The sequence below is a fragment of the Pelodiscus sinensis genome, chromosome 26 (genome assembly GCF_052426305.1).
Source record: "Pelodiscus sinensis isolate ZL-2025 chromosome 26, ASM5242630v1, whole genome shotgun sequence".
In the NCBI taxonomy this organism is placed as follows: Eukaryota; Metazoa; Chordata; order Testudines; family Trionychidae; genus Pelodiscus; species Pelodiscus sinensis.
In genome coordinates, this window is record NC_143077.1 from 10,829,878 (window position 1) to 10,851,341 (window position 21,464).

Consider the following 21,464-nt stretch of genomic DNA (forward strand, 5'->3'; position numbering starts at 1 on the left):
GACTCTGATATGTGAACCCTCCCTGCACTAGCTATGAAGCAGAAAGAGCTGGATGACATTGGAGTAGAAAGTTCTGAGTGTCAAACATCTATTTTGAAGGTATTGCTGCTTTAATTTCCAAAACAACCCAGTGGAGAGGATTGGAAAATTGTGTCAAAAGCCCTTGGTAATGACAGGGGGACCCACTTCAAGTTAGCAAATTTGAAGTGAAAATCCTCCCTGGCAGATGATTAGCACAAGGACTATTCACCTAAGTCCCATTTAAGACATCAAAATGGGGCTGAGGTGGAACTGAAGTGTTGCCTAAGTCCCTGCACAGTTCTCTGAAATAACAAGTAACCGACAAACATGACAACAACAAATAAAAAATGCTGCAGCTCCACTTGTGCTTGGCTGATTTACCTTGATGTGCTGTTTAATTTTTAAATATGGATGCTAATATCGGATATTATTTAGGGAATCCTTTATGGTACCAGTCAGGAATATAAAACCCCACTAATGCCCTCTCTCTCTTCTTTTCAGGCCCCAGGAATGGTGATGGAAATTAATAACACCCTGCACAGATATGAAATTTATATCTGTATCCATATCCGTAAAAATGAGCCGCGGATATCCCTATCCACATCCATGGATATAGATACCCCCAGATATAAAACAGCTATCTGCAAATTTGCAGGGCTCCAGATACACAATTTGTCTCTGCAGCTGCTTCCATTTCTTCAAAAATGAGCTGCTAATATCGGCATTTACGTTTGTGGATACAGAGACCTGCACATATAAAGCAGATACATTGCAGGATTATAGATACAAAATTTGTATCTGCAGCCACAAAATGAGCTGCAGATATCCACATTTACGTCCAGGGATGCGGATAGCCTCGGATATAAAGCAGCTATCCATGGATTTGCACAGTTTTAGAAAGTAGCCAAGTGAGACTCCTGAAAAGGTTACTGGATATTGCAGCTGAACAACTGGAGGGGAAAAGGTTCATGTTAGGTACAAAGCCTCAATACAAACAGATGACTTAGCTCACAGCTTGCTGACAATAGAAAATAAAGTGAGACCCCGTCTTTCAACTGGGGAGGTCTCCTCCAGAATTTATCTAAACAGGATCTATAAACAGTTGAAAAGATGAGTTTTGAGAACCTCCCTCTTGCTCTCTGCCTGGTATGCTGCTCATTTATCAATGTGCTGAAATGGAATCCCCTCTAAAAGATATAATGGCTGCTTGTTTACTTAAGCACAAAGTGGATGACGGGCCCAAAGGCCTTGCTGTCAGCACGGCAGGCCCGGAGAGCTTGGCACAGCTCTGGCACTGGACCAGCTGTGCAGCTCCCACATTCTGAACCCTGCCAACTCTGCCCCAGAGCAGGCAGGCCCCAAAGAGAATTCCAGGAGCTTTTCCTAGTATTGCAACGGCATGGACTTTTGTTTGCTGAAATACAACAAGCATGCTTCCCAGCCAGCCAACACAACGGGCATGTGAGGAAATGCAGCCAGTCAGATCAAGTGGCTCTATGTGACCTCTGCAAATATGTGCAGCAAGAGATGCACACTTTGAAGGCTGCCAAAAATACGTGTGCTACTTCAGTCTCTTGGAAGGCCTGCAGGCCACAGGCCTTGTGCTGCACAGGAGTAATGTCACCCGGGGGATTAAATCTTTGCTAAGTGGGGAGATCCAGAGAGTGCTGGTGTTAATTCTAAGACAGCCCAACTAGCGACATGCAGATTAATGGCTTTTGAATGGATTTAAAAGCTCTGCATATTTTTCCCACTCCGGAGACTTAACTACATGGCTTTTTCCTTCCTCAGTTCAGCACACAATCCTTCGCACTGTGACTATCGGCAGAATCACAACATCAAACCAATTTGCGGTTTGCTGTCACCTCTATTTCTCAACTTGCTGCATGATGGGAAACTCCCCACGGGGCTTAATGGACATGGACAGGGATTGTAAAAGTGAATGATGACTGATTTGTGGCTAGGATGCAGCTGGCTACATTTTCTGAAAGCTCTTATGAGTTTTCCTTCTGCAAGCGAGTCCCTCCCCCATTGGGACACCAGCCTCTTTGGGGGCTGAGCCATGAAGCACACAATTGGAAATTTGGAGGTCATTATGTTGGACTTTTTTTTTTAATTTTGAAATACATTTTTGAAGCCATTTCAGGGCAGACATCTCTGACCTCTTCTCACAAAGGTTTAACATATATTCTCATACAGCTTAGAACAAAGGAAGGGGGAATAGAAACAGGCCACTATCTTTGCGCGATTCCAGATCCTGTGATTCTGAACAATAGCAAATCAGTTCTAGTCTCTGGCTGAAGCTGTGTTATGCTGGGGTTTACATGGCTGACTTCTATTTGAGTCATTATATCAGGAATATTGGCACCACTGCCTTCCAGTCTGGTTCATACTTTCTCCCCAGTTTCCACAGTAAACTCCTTAGCATTTAAACTTCATCTCTTATATTTTCTTACTCCTCTTCTTAGAGGTTTGCACTTTACGGTCCTATGTTGCATTTGTGTGTGGTCTCCGTCTTTGTGTGTGGCAGTGGGGGTTGGTTCTGTCTGTCTGAATGTGTCTGTTATGTAGCAGTGCTCTGGTTCCATAAAGCTTTCATATACATAGCAGCAATGTACTCTTGCCATCATGTGACTACAAAGGGGCAGCTATTGGGCAGGGCTAGCAAGAGTCATGGGGACCACAGTCCCTCTCTGCTGGCTTTTCCTTTTCTTGGTGCCAGATTTGGCCTCTTTGGTGTCTTTCTGGTTTCTGTTTCCATTCATGTTATCTCGCTTTTCTTGCTCTTCCTTTCGCTTCCTTTTCCCTGAAACCAAGCAAAGGAGCAACAATGAGACTATCGAATGGAAGGCTGACTCATCTCAGAGCTGAGTGCTGCCATTGCCTCCTGGCCACTGGCCCGCTGGCCTGCTGGCTAGTGAGCACTGCCATTTCACAGGGCCTGCCGGCACGCTGGCCTAGCTGTCTAGTGAGCACTGCTAGTGGGTGGGGGAAGTTTAGGTTGGATATTAGGAAAAACTATTTCCCTAGGAGGGTGGTAAAGCACTGGGATGGGTTCCCTAGGGAGGGGGTGGAATCTGGTTTTAAATCCTGGCTTGACAAAGCCCTGGCTGGAATGATTTAGTTGGGGTTGGTCCTGCTTTTGCCAGGGGACTGGACTCAGTGACCTCCTGAGATCTCTTCCAGCCCTCTGAGTCTATGATTGGTCAGGGACTGCTGGCACGGCTGGTTAGTGAGCCCTGCCATTGCTCTGGGACTGTTGGCACGCTGGCTCACTAACGTGACTCAAAGTACAGTAGGAAGATGTTTAATACTTGTCAATGGAATGGCCTGGGCCTGGCCCAGCTGAGAGCATCTTTCTCCCCATGACGTAGTGCCACAACTGATCATAGAGTTGTGGATGCTGGAGCCTCCTGGTATAAAGCAGAGGACGTGCTGGCAAACTCTTCTCTGTACAGCTCCAGGCCTCTCACACCTGCTCTAAAACAGCTTCCATGGGTGACCATCCCGGCCCACTGCAGGCCTGTGTTTCTCCTCTCTCTGAGGAGTCAGGGTGGCTGAAGTGCGCTTCTAGGAGTTTGGTATTATTGATGTTCACAGAAGGGGTGAGATGACTGAAATGTGAATTTGAGATTGTAATTTTCCATCACTGGCAGGGCACTCAGAACCTGCGTTTCCTGGGGCTTCCAGCCTGGCTCCTTAGCATGGCTGGAAATACAGTCTGTGCATTTGAGAGCCACTACACTCAACATTTGCCTTTTCCCCACTGTTCCTTATTGTCTTCTGCATGCACTATTAGATGCAATTGAGAACTGGGCACCCCAAAAGCAGCCACCACACCTGCATCCTAGTGCAACCACAAGGGGAATGAGCAAGCCACCGGCCTCCACATTTCCAGTAGAGTGAAGGTGAACGGTAGTTTGCAGTGACAAGAAGGAAACATCTTCCTGTTCAGAGAACGGGAATCCACTGGGAACTGCAAGCAAACTGTCTGCAAAGGTGGGCTAGAGTGAACGAATACCCCAACATTGGATGTTGGCTCCGCCCTCCCACCCTCTGCCGATCTGCCTTGTCACGATCTCGTTTTTCCCTGACAAAGCTAACAAACAACGAATACCAACATACAGCAGCGACAGCAAGCAGTGTCCAGGGACGACTTTTAAAGCTTGATCCTATTAGAAACTAACCACTCAGTGGCTCATTCTGATTTTACAGTCAAGTGTTCTTTCTAGCTGTCATGGTGCACGCCACATGCTTTTGGCAGGGCTGCATTCCTATGAAAGTCACGCTGGAAACGCGCTGTAAAGAGCAAGGCATGAAGCACAGGGCAGCTGCTCACATGCCAGTTTGTGTTGTGGCTAAGAGAATCAGGCAGTTCAGATGTGTCTGTCCTGCAGAGGTGCAGCACAGAGCAAGGCTTATTTGGGGGCTGTAAGGCCCAGGGGGTCTCAGCCCTAGACTCAGAGCTGCCAGGCCGTGAGGCATCTCCAACCAGCACCAGCCTGCACTCCATTACTCGTGACCCAGAGAGGACAGAGACCATGGGAAGTCCCACCTTAAGGGGTCTGACAGGTGGCAACCTCATGGTTCCTGATTGATTCCCTGCTCTATATAAACCCAATGAGCATTCCAGGAAGTCCAGGTTACACCATAGATCTCTGGCAGTGTTTCCTGTAAGCCGGTGAAGGGCAATCTAGTCTAGTGAGTGGGCCGCATGAGTGGCTCTCCATCATCTCGGCAGGCCGCAAGATTGTCATGGGCTCTCTCAATACGGTAGTTTTGCTCTCCGCTCTTGCGTACGGAGAATTTGTAAGGAGTGCCGATTGACCTGTAGCAGTGCTTTGATTGGCTGCAGAGGGAGTGTACGGCTCTCCCAGTGGTGAATGCAATCCACACACCCTGTGTGGCAAGCCTGTGCATGGGCAATGGTAAACAAAGTATCCTGTGGGCCATACATAGAAATCCAATGGGCTGCATGTGGCCATTGGGCCAAAGGTTGCCCACCACAGCTGTAAACTGTGGGCTTGGGCAGCCACCCAGGAGAGATTCAAATGCCAAGCAGAGCACCCACAGTCACCCACAGCTGGCAGCATGTATTTATGCTGCTGGTGTACATCTGCCTCTGTGCACACAACAAAATTTATTCTGCACATGGATGGAAAAACAATAGAGGGAACACTGATCTCTGGTAGCTTCCATGACAATCCTTGCCCCTTGCTCCTGTATGCCTGGTTTTGCCTTTGGCTTGATTTGGACTTTTCATCCTCACTTGAAGCCTGAAACCAGGTTCTGACCCTCAGTATCAACCCTGGCCTGGAACCTGACTGCGAACTTCTCTGCTACTCCTAGCCCCAGGTTTGCCCCGCTCTGACCCTTGGTCTTGACTACGCCTGTCAGATTCCTGACAGGGCCTTGTTTGTTACATCCTAGAGTTAAACTAGTGATAGAGATGCAGCCATGTTAGTCTGGTCTTGCTGAAACAAAAGACAGGACTATGTAGCACTTAAAAGACTAACAAGATGGTTTATTAGGTGATGAGCTTTCGTGGGCCAGACCCACTTCCTCAGATCAATATGTGGAAGAAAATTGGCACAACCATATATACCAAAGTGATACAATAAAAAAAAAGAACGCATATGATTTGTCAATTTCACATGTGTTCATTTTTTTGATTGTATCACTTTGGTATACATGGTTGTGCCAATTTTCTTCCACATATTGATCTGAGGAAGTGGGTCTGGCCCAGGAAAGCTCATCACCTAATAAACCATCTTGTTAGTCTTTAAAGTGCTACATAGTCCTGTCTTTTGTTTCAGCTAGAGTTAAACTAAATTTTCATCCCAAGCAAACAGAATGGGTCCCCAATGGGAGAGGGTGAATGCCCTGGCATCAGCTCACCTTCAGGGCACTGGTTCTTCTGCACTGTGCATTTCCGGACCTCGGTGGTGGCAGGACACACAGACACATCTCCAGAGGGAGCCAGCAGTACCTTCCGCGATCGCTCTTCATTGCCCTTCTTGAAACCACACAGCTTCCTTTTCTTGGAGCACGGGCCCCAGGGACCCCACTCGCTCATTTCACATTGTGCTGCCAGACAACAAGAGAGTCAAGAGGGAACTCCACTTTCCCCAGGGCTCCTGACACATCCTTGGAGTCCTTCCCTCCCTCGTGCCACCGCCTGCCTGCCATCCCAGCCCGACGTCTGTCTCCCTTTGAGAGATCACACATATGTGTGGGGGCGAGATGCAATAGTCCCCATGCTGTCCACCCCAGCCAGAGCGCTAGGGCAGAGTCTATGACACCAGAAAAATCTCTTGTGAGGGGAATTTTCTGGGCCCGTTCCGAGCGGCTCGGGGTCCAAATGTCATCTCTGGGCTGCACCACAAAGGACTGTGCTGTTCAAGGGCAGGAACTTTAACAAGCCTAGGGAGAAGGCTGTGACTGCACCTGGCATCAGCCCAAAGGCTCAATGCATCACTCCCTAGGGGACAGCGATCCCCCATGACAGTTCTCTGCTCCACCAGGGTCCCGGAGGCCCAGCCAGGGAAGGGAAGCCTCCTATGGAACATGCTGAGCCTGTACTCAGTCTGTTCAGAGTGCGTCACATCTACCTCTCTGAGCAAAAGTCCCTTCTTGGTTTGGATACATGCTCATGTGGGCTTTTCCTTTCCGCAACCCCAGACGTGGGTCACTGCGACCTGTTTCCTCACCCTTGTGAAGGTGGAGACCAAAAAGGGGAGGGGAGGGGGGTCTAGACTTTTTGATGTCTGCCTAACCCAAAGATGAAAAAGCTTCAGAGGGGTAGCAGAGTTAGTCTGTAACTGGAAAAACTTAAAAAACAACGAATAGTCTAGCAGCACCTTAAAGACTAACAAAACATGTAGATGGTATCATGAGCTTTCATGGGCAAAACCCACTTCTTCAGATGACTGGAGTATTAGAAGTCTAGATCCAAGAATAAATAAGGGAAGGCCGGGGGTGGTAGGAGGGGAGTAGGGGAGGAAAGAAAAAAAAGAGAAAAAATAGTGAATTGGATTGTTCTAGTAACAAGTGGCTGATAAGAACAATTTGCACCTCTATATGTGCCCATTGGTTGGTTGGTTGGTTAAGTCATTAGTATGTGGAAGGGTATCTTTATTCATTCCTCTCTGATAAGAATCAAACTTGTAAATGAAGTTAAGTTCCAACCCTTCCCTGTGTATTTGGCTTGTGGAATTGGCCTGAAACAACACTGTGACTTTGAGATCCATTAATGAGTGCCCAGGTAGGTTAAAATGTTCTCCAATGGATTTCTGTGTGTTGCCTGTTCTGATATCTGATTTGTGTCCATTAATTATTTCCTGTAGAGACTGTCCAGTTTGTCCAGTATACATGGCAGACGGGCATTGCTGGTATTTGATGGCATAAATCACATTAGTGAATGTGAAGTTAAATGAGCCTCTGATATGGTCGCTTATGTAGTCGGGTCCAGAGATGAAATCACTTGTGTAGATGTGTGGACAGAGTTGGCACCGGGGCTGATCGTAGGGGAGAGTTCTTAGATGATTATGATGTTGGTGTGCTGCTTGGTTTCTGCAAAGAAATGTTTGAGATTAGGGGGCTGTCTGTAGAGAGGATTGGACTTTCCCTCAAGGCCTGTGAGAGTGAGGGGTCATTTTCCAGGATAGGTTGTAGATTGTTGGTAATGTGCTGGAGGGTTTAAGTTGTGGGCTATAGGTGATGACAAGTGGAATTCTGTTGTTTTCTCTTCTTGGCCTGTCTTGAAGTAGTTCATGTCTGTGTGCTCTTCTGGCTCTCTCGATCTGTTTTTTCACTTTTCCGGGTGGTTAGTTTAGTTTTAAGAATGTTTTATATAGGTTCTGTAGGTGTTTGTCTGTAGGTGGAGCAAATCCAGTTGTATCTTAGGACTTGTCTGTAAACAATAGATTGAGAAATGTCTGGGATGGAAGCTAGAGGCATGAAGGTAAGTGTAGCGGTCAGTAAGTTTCCATTATAAAGTGGTGGAAATGTGTTTGTTATGTAATTGTACTGTAGTGTCAAGGAAGCAGACCTCTCATGTGGACCGATCCAGGCTGAGATTGATAGTGCGGTGGAAGTTGTTGAAATCCCTGTGCAATTCTATCCTGGAAAATGACCCCCCACTCTCACAGGCCTTAGGGGAAAAGGCAGTCCTTGCCTACAGACAACCCCCTAACCTCAAACAAATTCTTTCCAGGAACCAAGCAGCACACCAACATCATAATCATCCAAGAACCCACCCCTGCGATCAGCCCCGGTGCCAACTCTGTCCTCACATCTACACAAGTGATTTCATCACTGCACCCGACTACATCAGCCACCATATCAGAGGCTCATTTAACTTCACATCCACTAATGTGATCTATGCCATCAAATGCCAGCAATGCCTCACTGCTATATATATTGGACAAACTGGACAGTCTCTATGGGAAAGAATTAATGGACATAAATCAGATATTGGAAAAGGCAACACACAGAAACCTGTTGGAGAACACTGTAACCTGCCCAGGCACTCATTAATGGATCTCAAAGTCACAGTGTTGTTTCAGGCCAATTCCACAAGCCAAATACACAAGGAAAGGTTGGAACTTAACTTCATTTACAAGTTTGATTCTTATCAGAGAGGAATGAATAAAGATATCCGCTGGCTCACACACTGCCTTCCACATCCTAATGACTTAACCAACCAAACAAACAACAGGCACGAATAGAGGTGCAAATTGTTCTTATCAGCCACTTGTAAAGTGAACAATCCAATTCACTATTTTTTCTCTTTTTTTCCTCCCCCCCTTTTTTCCCCCCTGCCTTCCCTTATTTATTCTTGGATCTGTACCCATGAAAGCTCATGATACCATCTCCATGTTTTGTTAGTCTTTAAGGTGCTGCTAGACTATTCATTGTTTTTTAAATTTTTCCAAAGATGAAAGTAAGCCGGTGCATCCCAGGGCAGTGCACTGGTAAGAGACTGGCCACCTGGGTGCGGGACTCTGGATGCTCCAGCCCTGGTGCTCTGGTGGCTGCCGCAGCCAGACCTAGGGATCCAGCAGCCGAGCAGCAGTGGCTGTGCTCTCAGACTTAAGCTCCCTTCACATCCCCCCACTCAGACGTGATGCTCCCTCATTGTCACTGCCCAACATTATTTATTCCTCTGGCGGGAGCGAGGTCATAGGAAGAGCCTTTTGCGTGAAGGGAGGGGAGCCAGTTGCTGTTTAAGTTTCCTGCCTGGATAATTTTTGTGTGTGCTCATTTGGGGTCTTTGTCACTCACTGCACCCCAGCTCTGGGCCTTTATTCAGGAGTTTCCTTTGCTCCTTCCTGAGGCCTATTTTATCTTGGAGTCCATCATTTAGGTCATGAGTCTCAGAAGCAGGTGTTTTCTGAGAAGCAACTAACAAACAATAAACTGGGACAGTGTGCTGGATTGTGCCAGAAGGCTTTGCACTCCTCCAGAGGGTTGAGTGTCTGGCTGTACTTTTCCTCATCGGAATGCTCCTGCAGCTAGCCTTTTCCACCCGCAGGGTCTATTGGCATCTTCCAAACCACAACTACGCTTTAAAGCAACCACAAATGGAAAGCCGATCAGTGATCACCCATTTTACAACCAACAATCAAATTGCCAAAGGCAGAGAGTTTTCTGCAGAGTTAAGCCCTGGATTGTTGTTGTTGTTTGGGGTTGTTGTTTTTTTGCAGAGGCAAATATGCAGCTGCAGACAAACCAACGAACTGGCGAATGTTTGCCTGGGGTTGCTCAGCACAGCAGGTATTGGGACAGGGGGAGTCCAGGTTATGTCTTACAGGGAAAACCTGTCTCCAGGCAGCAAAGGTTACCGAGACACACTCTCTTTCCTGGGAGGAAACACTGTAGCTCCCCCCAGATTTACTGTGATGTTCTCCGAGGCAAGAGAAAGCTTTTCCACAATGTCAGCTGTAATTTCTTGGCTGTTGCCAAACCCTTTGAGTACATCCAGGTCTTCTGAAGCTGCTGTATAGATGAAGGGGCGAGAATGTACCTTCTGGGCTGCTAGAATGTATTTTCTGCAGAGCCCGCCCTGGCACTCAGCCTATCTCTGCTGTTAACGGGATATCGCTGCATTGGAGGAGCAGCAGGGAAAGTAGGCAAGTCTGAGGATGCCATCGCACAGACAAGCAGCACAACGCCGAGCCGGCAGACAAAGCAACAGCTAGAACAGCTCTATTGCCACTTACCAGGATTGCTGCACTCCATAGTGCCGTTGGCAGCAGAGTAGCCTTCTGGGCAGGTGGAATAACATCTCCCTTTGTGCAAGTACAACCCTTCCTTGCATTTTGTGCAAAAGTTTCGGCTGAAACAGGCCTCACAGTTCTCAATTTTGCATTCTGGGGAGGAAAAAGGAAAAAGCGGAGGTTACCCACACACCTGCGGGGGGTGGTGCATTGTCCCGTTGAGTGGCACTGAGACCACTTACAGAGAGCGTTATGAGTTTGCTCTCCAGCCTTAGCTGAGGGACAGCTGGCTTTTAGCTCAAGCTGTAGAGGCCCCTGCACTAACCTCCCAAGGTCTCAGGTTCAATTTCACCTGCAGATGAACAGGGTCTGCCGGCATTACACAGACACATGATTTGAATTTGGCCCCTAGGCCAGATCAGCAGGTCCATGGATATGATAAAAAAGCAACCCTCAGCAGGCTTCTGTGGCCTTTATACACAGAAATTGAACAGTACGAATTACAGTCGTGACTTCTCGCGGCAGAGACTGGGCATCATCCATTGGAGAAGGGAGGCCTAGACACTCCACTAGAGAGGCCCCCTGATCCCACGAAATCTGCAAACAGCCAGTGTATGCCTCTGAGTACTCATCAGAATTCATCTGGGTGTGCTACCAAGAAGGAAACTTGTTTCCTTCTGCCCTTGCCCCTTCTTGCAAGACAGAGCCATTCTGGGAGGTAATCCTGTAACCAGCAGCATCATCAGCAGCCTATGCCGGCTTGTATCTCCGCAGTATGAATGCAAGAGGCTTGGGCCCAGGGGCTCAGCCTCATGGACAATCAGCCGAAATGGAAGAACGCAAGGAGCTCAGTCTGGTTTCAGTCACACCTGATGGAGCTGCAGTGAGGGCCACAAAAGCTTGCTGTGGGCACCAGGGTCTGTGAAGCTGCTAATAAAATGACCCCAGGATTGTTCACAAGTCCAGCTTACTCGCTGGTGTTCCACCTGACTCCTCCTGCAATAAGGAGTAACGGTAGTTCGAATTAGGAGCTTTAATTCGAACTACGTAGCCCGTGCCGCGTGTAGCCGCAGGCAGGCAGTTCGAACTACGGGGCATTTAAAAATGGCAGTGCCCGGGAACATGCAAATAAAGCCCGGGAAATTTAAATCCTGGGCTTCATTTGCAAGTTTGAATGACTACATTAGCCAGCCTAGTTCGAACTAGGGTGGCTAGTGTAGACATACCCTAACTGATTATAGATGGGTAGACAAAGGAAGACGCACCAGCTCCCCAGGTACCACACAAGACCCTGGGAGTAAGAGCCAGATTCCAGGTAGGTACCCACACCTGCAGCTACCCCTGCAGCTACCCCTGGATTACCTTGCGAGGACAGCTATGACATCAGTACATAACCATCACTTGGACCCGGTGAGAAAGCCAGACCATTCACACAGCAAAACCAGAAGGGCCCAAATTAGAGATGGTCTCTAATTCTTTGTTTGACAGTTCACGCCCTCTCCCTCCACCCCCGCCTGCCCCATGACCATCTTATAACATTCCATGCTAGCAAACCGAATCTGGCTGATGGGTCCCTGAGGATATTTTGTCTACTGCCAGCTGAGGCACTCAGTGGGTTTAAGCGCATTTTGTTCCCAACACACGTGGGACACAGACGTTCTGTTGGTGTAACTGGATGTAGTGCCACTGACTTTTGCAGAGTTGTACCAATTTATACCCTCTTGCAATAGCTCCATGCCACATTTCTGCACCTCCCACCTAATTGCTGCACCTGGCTGTTCATAATAAGACCCTGATCAGAGTCAAAGAAGCCAAACTGCAAGTCAAAAGCTGAGAGGAGAGGCAGATGTCCAAACTAACAGAGGCCTAATAGTCTGTGTGTGCTGTTTCCAGCTCTAGGTCAACTCATTTCACTGCTTCTACTGACCCCAGCTTGTCAAGAGCCATCCGGGGGCACTAGGAGACCGTAAGGCTCCCCAGGCATGCTGCTGCTTTCTAATCTGTTTGAAATGATCCCCTGTGGGACATTGCATTTGTGGGTGGAAACGCAGCCACCTCTGCAGGGGAGAGAATTACATTCCCATCTCAGGTCCAACATGAGATAAATCTCTTTTCTGTTCTCATGCCTTATCCAGGGCTACAAGAAGCCAATCAGAGAGGGATCCCTTTATGTGGGTATTCTCTGGGCAAGTCACTTTCCCTCTCTGTGCCTTAGTCTACTGATCCATATAATGGGGATATTACCAAGTCTCCACCTCCCAGGGGCAGGCAAGGGTTAACTCACTGCAGGCCTTGGATGAGAGGGCCCATAGAGCAGAATATGATTTTGTAGCTTTCTCTCCCCCAGGCCTTGGCACTTACTGATGCACTTGTTCATGTCTGGATTGCGAACGCCGAAGTAGCCCAGTGGACAGGAGGGAAGGCAGATCCCGATCTGTCGGATGTCATTCCTCTCCAGCAGGATGAAGAGTTTGGGGGAACATTTCAGGCACCCGTTGAACTCGGAGCACAGGTCGCAGCCCTTCGCACAGCCCTGACTCACCTCGGAACTGACTGGAAAGGGAAGAGAGACACCCGCGGATTAACATGCATGTCGCAGAGCACGACGGTCCAGGGGGACTGGTGGCAACAAGAGTCACTGGTTACACAGCTTGCTCCCGCGCTGGCTTCCATCTGCTAGTCAGGGTCATAAAGCCTGTTTATGTGGTTAGTGGGCTCAGCCCTTGTGGCCATGAGTCTGCCACGCACTGTTTCTCCCTGGGCTGGATCAGCAAGAAGACCGAAGCCCCCACCCAGATCAACCCGCTCTTCTCTCCAGGTTGGCAAGGGGTAGCGCATGCAGGAAGCTGCCCCTTCTAAAGAGAAGTAGGAGACTTTGCCTTTCAGGGCAGCCCAGCAGGCATGGGATTCCTGAAGGGTGGGTCTGGCCCAGGGTCCGACGATAAAAGTGTCAAAATCAGCGGACACGCACTGTGGAATTCTTTGCGAGAAAAATTACCAGGCATTACAGACCAAACGGCTCCAGCCTGGGAGAAACTGGTTGCTCAAACCCTGACCTCCCAGCCCCCATTTCCAGGCTGCCCCCTTTGTCCCAGTCTCCTGTTTCCCTCTCACTTCTTCGTGGGTCAGCAGGCCAGGAGCATTTCAGGCAGGAGTGTTCCCTGGCTCCAGCTTTAGATCTGCCAGGTGGTGAAGCACCTGGCAGAGTTACTGGGAGTGACATTGCAGTATGGATGGAGCCTTGGCCAAACCAGCATGTGGACAACAGGGGAAATGGGGCAGAATTATGATGAAGTAAGATGAGGGGAGGCTGTTCCAGTGGGTGTCAACAGGCACGGATTTGCCCTACACAAGAGTTATCAGAAAGGAGAGATAATGGGAAATCCCTTAGCTTCCCTGTTCCTGAGCTAACCCAAAGTATCTTATCTTTGGTGAAATCCTGCTTTGTAGCAGCCTGTCAAACAAATCAGAGCCCCCCCCCTTCGCTCCCCCAGCCAAACTTTACCAGAGCTGCTGCCCTCTGGCCAAATGTAACTTCAAAACATTGAGAATGCAGCCTGAAAAATGCAAGCCCATCATCGATTTGGTCAGGATTCAATGATAAACTTCCATTGAATAAAGAGGATGGGAAACAAAAGAAGCCCCATGAGATGAGGGAATCAGGCTGAGTCTTATTGTCCCATCTAACCTGATGTTCCCTCTTGGCAGCATTCCCTGTAAGCTGAGCACTTGGGCGGCCACCCAGGAATGATTTAGAGGCCTCCCAGCTGATTAGAAGAGTGCCCACAGCCAGCAGCATGTCTTTCTACGGGTGGTGCACTTCTACACATGCTTTGGTGCACATGACAAAATTAATTCTGTATGTGGATGGAAAATGTTAGAGGAAACTCCACTCTCCCTGTTGTAGCGTCTCCTTTGAAATTTGCCCCATTTTAACCGGGAATGACTCTGCCTGGGTTTTGTGTTAGGACGTTCTCAGCATCATGAGACATCCTCCCTGCCAACAATGTGACCCAGTTCAATCTGGCTCCTGAAGAGCATATGAAATCTCCGCTTCCAAAAGCCCCCGTGAAGAGAGCTGAGTGTTTCTTGCCAGCAAGCAGCCCTATGCCTTTGGTCCTAACCGCTCACACATCCTCCCAGGGGAGAAGCACAAATGTTCCTGCTGCTTCGAGATGGTTTATTGCCATGGGGAAATGCTCCCTTGCCCTGGCTCTTAGGTTAAAACTGACCCTTGCTGGCCAATCAGCAGCATCATGGAAACACAGCCCTCTCTCCGGAGACCTGCCATTAACATTTGATGCGATGAGTGAGCTCATGGCACAACTTAAACGTTGCCCAGAGAGAATGAGTCAAACCCGGATAAATAATTGATTGTTCCTGTGACCATTACAAGCGCTGTTATTCTTTGCGGCCAATGCACATCTGTTGCCGAGGCCCCTTCCAAGTCTGGTCTGCATCTTCTTCAATGGGACACGAGCAGATGTCCAGGGCAGGCAGATTTAGCCAGCTTCGTGATCTCAGGATCCCCTCTGCCATAGTCAGCTCGGGCCTTCTGATGAGCTTCTGTGAGAAAACTATGTTTGGCCCTGAGAAAGGTGATGGGTGCAACACTCCTCTGTCTTCAACTTGTAGCACAAGGGAAAGAGACTTGAAACCCTGTTCTTGCCCATTATTCCTCTCCTATCCTTCCAGCCCAGGAAGGCTGTATGCCCTGCTCCCACCAGAGCTAGTTTCATGAGGCTGCAGAACAGGCACCCCCACACCATGTCACTGAGTGCCCGATAAATGACTGGATTAGATAGAGAGACAGGCTCTCTGCTTCCCTGTCCCCAGGCTGAGCAGGCAAGAAGCGATGCCCTGGGAAAAAGTGATTTGAACGTGAACCTGCCACTCTTCTCAACCTCATTTCATGCAACAGCAGCAATATCTGGGACTGGTGCCATCACTCCCCACGTGGAAGAGATGGTATCTTGCACGCCCTCTTGGACTGCACTGATGCACAGTTGGATGGAATCACGCACCCACATCGAGCTGGGTGGGGAGGGAGTGGGGGTGTCGCACACCTGGGCTGGTTGGTGTGATTGCTCTGAGCATGGAGATCGGTATCATTAAACAACAGCCATTCGGGCCAGAGTCCAAAACCTGTAATAAACCCTGAATAACACCCACCTCAGCTTCCATCAGCCCCACCCAGCAACTCCATCTCCCGCTGGAAGTAACACTTGGGCTGACTCTGGCTACTGCTCCTCTGTGGGTCCCCAGACATGCCCCTGAAAAGGGCTGAAGTGGGGAGAGTCACATGCCTGGCTTGTCTTCTGGGGCAACTTGCTCAGCCCAGTCACAAACCGTCATCCGCCTACATTCATATACCTCTCGGGCAGGTAGCCAGGTCAGCCGAGGACCAGCCCCCTTAGTGAGCAGGGTCCAAATAAGCCGGGGTCACATGTCTGCAGACTCCGAAATGGGAAACCCAGATGAGCCCAGAAAAAGGAAAATCTGCCAAATACGTCTCCACTCTGCTTGGCGCAGATTCAGGTCCCAAACCTCCTTTCTATGTCAGTTACATCAGGGAGATTCTACTGCCTCCCAAACTGAGACCAGTTCTCAGGCCCTGACCTCAGGCCAAGAAACTTGTCCACTTTCATGTCTGCCCATCTTCTGCTTCTAATTATCGTACAAACTCTGCTTTGTCTTGAAAATAATATTTTTTGCAGGCTAGAATGCAGGTTATTTTTATTAGTTAATTATGTAAGATTGCCTGTGTTTAGAGAAAGTCTACATCTTTTTTTATTTTAAATACTGCATTTATTATGCCTCAAAAGCAAGCACTGGAACAACAGACTCTTTAAATTCCAGGCTAGTAACTGAGGAGCAAGGACATGGATTCACAAAGGAAAAGAAAAACCTCACGCTTGCTCCCAGAGCAATCTGCAAACCCCACAGATCCCTTCAGTAGCCCTTGTGCTCTGCCTTGGTAGAACCGCACAGCTGCTGCTGGCATCTGCTCTGGTTGGGCTACGCAGGCTGTTCGAAGCACGGAAAATGAAACAACAATTGGAGCAGAGTCCTGATTCAACAGAAAAATTCTAATGACCGGTCAGGACTGAATTCTTGCTAACTCTGGGACTTGACCCTCCTCCCCATTAGGGCCAAGTTCCTCCATGGATTCATCTAAAGGCTCCCCTGAGTAGCATGGGAGGGAGCCATTGGGGAGGGCCTGGAGGCAGAATCTAGCCCGGGGTGGGCAATAATTTTTGATGGAGGGCAACTCCAAGAATGTCCACGATATTAATGGAGGAGGTGCCAGGTTTGAGATGGAGGTTGGCTACAGAAGGAAGCTTGAGGTACAGGATTGGGGTGCAGGATCTGGGAGGGAGTTTGGGTTGTGAGCTGAGGCTCCTGCAGGCCGGATCTGGTAGCTTGGTGGACTGGATCCAGCCCGCGGGCCATATTTTGCCCAGCCCTGTTCTAGCCTTCGGTGTGGGGGAGGAGGATGCACTGATTTCACTCTGGCTTTGTGCCTACTCAGACAGGACAAGGAAACATTTTGAACTGTTTTGTGAAACTGTTTCCCTGTGTTTCGAGCAGGCCTGCTCCTCTGTATGGGGCTGGCTGTGGGGATGGATAGGGGTTCCCTTAAAGCTGGGATACACCTGCCTTTGAATCTTGTTTCCCTGCCACTCCGCAGAGCAGTGGAGCTGCACTGCCCTCTCGGGGAGAAAACCACCTTCATTTTCACTCTTAGCAATGAACCCACCCTTTGCCTTGGTCCTCTGGAGAGGGGCCACAGAGCCTGCAGCCCCAGCCTCAGGCACACACCCGCTCCTCTCGCCACAGACTCCGAACGCAGGGCTCGTTTCACAGCCCGCTGGGAAGCAGCTGGAGGCCACGGTTTTAATCCCCCCAGTCTTGTTTGCTCCCTATTAACACCCTGCTCTGCTCCCTGAATGGAAACCACATGATGGGTTATGTCAACCAGCCCTATGCTCCACAGACGGGGAGCTTCAGTGCAACGGAGCTACAGCCCGGGACATCTCACCGTTCCACGTAGCTAATGGAGCTGTTTGAATCAGGGTTTGGGGTGCATTGTGCTAGAATTCAATATCTCTTCTGTATCTTCACAGGCAGCACCACTGCATGCTTCTCCCACAGCCCTCACCAGTCCACTTCCACTCTCCGCCCTCACCCCCAGGGATCACCTCTGGGGCTAAGGGGATCCCATATCTTTGTCCATTATTGCTACTTATTATTATAGCACCTAAAAACTCCAGCAAGTTCAGGGACCTGCTCCCGGATGGTCAGAGACCGGCCTAGAGACTAGACAGGCAACGGTGGGGAAGAAGCAGTGACTTGAGTAGTGACTTGCCTCCTACTCCCCAGCAGGTCCATCCGGCCCTTGGGGTCTGCGCTGAGCCTGGCACTGTGCCTTGTCAGCATGGTATCTGTGCCCGTGCGGAATGAGTTCACCTCATTGCAGATGGTGGCGACTGCTGACCTAGGTCTGGACTGGAATGGGTGACCTGGTCACATCCCTACTCCTGGAGCTACCTTCCCTGACTCTCCCATCCGAGGCTCAAATTTTGCAAGGTCCCACCCCGGTCTCAATTGCAGAATTTCACTGCGAAAATGGTATGGTGTCAGGGTGGAAACGGCCCCATCCCAGGCTCTAGCATGGCCGCGGCACAAGTGGGTGTGCATCCTGCATGAGTGAATAACCAAGCACTATCAGTTAAACGCCAGTGGATCACCAGGACAAAATCAACTTCACATCTCTGGTGTATATTGTCACCCTGACAAGGCTTTGAGTTTAGTGCCCAACCCAGCCTGGATTCAAGTGGGGTGCAGGAGAGGGGTGGTTTGTACCTGTGACTTCTCCTAACTCTTGGCCAGTCACTTTCAGTACCTGGCTTATTCCATGCAATACATAAAGGTCTCTGTGTCGGGTATCAGGTTGTAGGACCCTGCATGTAACCAAGTCTGAGGCTATCAGGTAACCAGTTATATTCCTGCCTTAAGAGCTGTTCCTTAAAGACACAGGTGAGATTCTGGAAGGAGGAGGTAGAGAGTCGGGATAACACATCCCCTCAGTCTATGCTGGGTTAGGCTCGGAATTGGGACGCTCCACTGAGAGCAAGATCTCTTGTTTGCTGCAGTCCTGGGCTTGTCCTTCATGTCCTGTTGAGCAATGCTAGTGCTGCACCAGGTTCCTCCCAGGAAGATCCAAGGAGGCAGGTGAGAGCATGTGACAAGACTGAGGAAGCAGGTGAAATCCCTGCATGCTGGCATGGGAGGCTGTTTCCGAAACAGAAACCCAGAGGCTGAACACAAGCATCCATTCTCTGGCCACAACACCCTCTGCACTGCCCAAGAGGGGGTGTTTCAGGAAGCTCATCCTGTCTGTTTCTCAGCTGATATGCCCGGATTAACAGCTGAAAAGGGGAACTAATTCCCAGCTCCGCTGGCAGTGCGGCGACCCCGCTGAGCCCTTCCTGAGAGATTACAGCTTTCATTCAGCCAGCCCTCGCTCATGCAAGAGAGGCACCGAGCTCCAGAGGCAATGTCCCGGGCTGGCGTTGCTCTCATAAGCCATTGAGTCCCAGGCTGTCTGTAACAGGAAGATAGTTATTCTACCTGGAGAGCAAAGGCTACTTATGTCAGAAAAGGAGTGGTGCAGAGGAGCACAGGGTCCCAACACATCCTATAGGGCAGTGGTTCTTAAAGGGTGGTCCACGGCTGGAGTGCCAGCACCGGTTCTTGCTGTGGGGGAGGAGCCTCTCGTGCTGGATCTGGCTCTGTGTGCTGCCACGCCCTCTCCCCCTGGCTTGGGAAACAGCAGTGCAGAAAACTGCTTGCCTGGCAGTTTTCCCTGCAGCTCCCATTGGCTGGAATCATGGCCAATGGGAGCAGTGAGGGGCAGTGCCTGGCAGCGGCAGGAGGCATAGAGCCAGGAAAGCACTCCTCATCCCCTCATGCCCAGACCCTGCATCCCCATCCTTTTCAAGCATGCCCCTCCTGCCGAGATCCTGCAACCCCACTCTGCTCCTGCACCCTCCCTCCTGCCCAGACTTCACACCCCCATCCTGCTCCTGCATCCTCCCTGGCAAGACCCACCCCCCATTCCCAGACCTCTCCTGCACCCATTTTGTCATCATGGGTGGTTGGCTGGTGGTCCGCAGAAAGGTCTGTATTTAGCAGAGTGGGCCACAGGCCAAAAAGTTTGAGAACCACTACTCTAGGGAAGAGTTTATTAATAGGGATGCTCTATATTATAGCAAAGAGAATATGGAAGTTGATAAATTACAGGTAGGAACTGAAGAGAAACAGTCAAAGAAACAGAATCATATTCAGTTATGTCCCATGAAGGCAGACAACTAAATTTTGACACTTTTATAAGTGCTTGGACATAAATGCAGGAAGTCTAAGTACTAGGATGGGTGTATTTGAGTGTTTGGTATTAAATGAGGATATTGATATCATAGACATCACAGAACTTGGTGGAACAATGTTAATCATTGGGATATGGTAAGTCCTGAATACAAAGGATACAAGTGCTGGAAGGAGACTCCGATTATATGTGAAGGAAAATATATAATCAAATATAATTTAAAAAAAAGAATAAAAGAGTACATAGAATCTCTCTAGAAATTCCATGCTTGAATGAGAAGAGTCCAGCAGTCAGAAAGTACTACTGACCACCTGACCAGGATGATGACAAAGATTGTGAAATACTCAGGAGCTACATCTACACTGGCCCCTTCTCTGGAAGAGGCATGCTAATTTCTAACTTTGGAATAGGGAAATCCACGGGGGATATTTAAATATCCCCCACAGGATTTAAATAAACATGGCCACCACTTTTTTTCCAGCTTGGGGAAAAGCCGGAAAAGAGCATCCAGACTGGCACAATCCTCCAGAATAAAGCCCTTTTCCAGAGGATCTCTTATTCCTACCTGAAGTATATAATTGAGACCCATTTGTAATTTGTAACATTAACCACGCAAGCACTTTTCCCTCATAGCAAGCAATGCTGAAAGCAACCCAGGGTTCACCGACACAAGCTAATTGTGCCAGTTTAACTTAAATCAGTTGAAAAGCCAGCATGGTTAACTCTGTGCATACCCCTGCATAGAAGCTCTTCTTTCCATTCAAAACTGGAGACAGAGTTAACTTGCACCTGCCTATTCCCTGGTGCTGCTGAAGTCATCTAAGAGCGCTCATACAGAAAGAGGCACCCATGTCAAAACCTCAGTTTAAAATGCCCAGTTCATTAAACTGGAGCCACTTTGGGAAGAGAGCAGGCTGCAAAGCTAGAACCAAGACCAGCTACATCAAACAGCAGCCCCTTTGCATGCTCCACACTGACTTGCTCTAAAATAACTACCTGGGCTTGGAGTGAACCTCTTTGTTATTTCCATGAAGGCTGCACACATAGCAGACCTCCAAACCTATAGGCAAGACAGCCACCCCCCACCCAGCACAAGGAGGCCCAGCTTTTAACACCCCCTTGAAAGGCAGGGTAATTACTGCTGAGTCATGCTGGCAGGTGGGCTCAATTGATTTTCACTGGGCTATAAAGAGGACGTGGTGTAACTTGTTGGTCTTGAGAGGAGGAAGGGGGAGGGGAATGGATTTACAGGAAGGACCTGGAGCAGAGGGTTAGTAGTGGCCGGCATCCCTGGGCTCTGCTAGTCTGAGGCAAGCACTTTAGGTTGAAATGCAGGTGGTTGTTGCTTTGAGTTACCAGTGCATCTGCAAAGTTTAGTCACTAGCTCAGAGTGTGTGTGCTTTGTTAGAAAGGGGCTCAGGGCTTGAGCTTCTCGTAATTCCTAGTGCAAAGAGTAGAGGGGCACCTCCCTTTTTCAGTTTCTGTGCTGAACTCACCAGTCCTGGGCACAGTGAATTTTCCTGGTACACCTGCAGCTTCTGTTGTGACTTCTCTCCCTATATAAAGCCAAGTGCCTGTGTTGTGCTGCTGACCTCTTTGGCACATGGCTATAGCTGCCACAGCCTCTCCCTGACCCCCGAGTGCAGGTTTCTTAGTAGAAATCTGGAACTGGCCTGCAGGTTGTTACCACTGCACCACTTCTGTGGTGGAGGAAGAGTGGAGCCCAATAGGCCTCCCTTGAGCTAGGGGGCAACTTGGAAGGGGAGGGGGGCACAAGACTGTGCTGTCCCTGGCAGGGACAGGCTGGAGGAACCAGCTCCTGTTCTGTTCTCAGT

The 21,464-nt window shown here is 49.2% G+C and overlaps 1 protein-coding gene across 2 annotated transcripts in view; it reads right to left on the reverse strand.

Annotated features, from left to right (window-relative positions):
* Positions 1–2,114: 2,114 nt before the first annotated feature.
* RSPO1 (R-spondin 1) overlaps positions 2,115–21,464 on the reverse strand; it is a 46,510-nt gene continuing 27,160 nt past the window's right edge. For both annotated transcript variants that reach the window (XM_006134252.5, XM_006134251.5), the window contains exons 3-6: positions 12,603–12,794; positions 10,245–10,394; positions 5,920–6,108; positions 2,115–2,827 (exon numbers count right to left, since the gene is read on the reverse strand). In XM_006134252.5, coding sequence (XP_006134314.1) covers positions 2,670–2,827; positions 5,920–6,108; positions 10,245–10,394; positions 12,603–12,794 — 689 coding nt within the window. In that variant the 3' untranslated portion in view covers positions 2,115–2,669. The remainder of the gene's footprint in view (positions 2,828–5,919; positions 6,109–10,244; positions 10,395–12,602; positions 12,795–21,464) is intronic.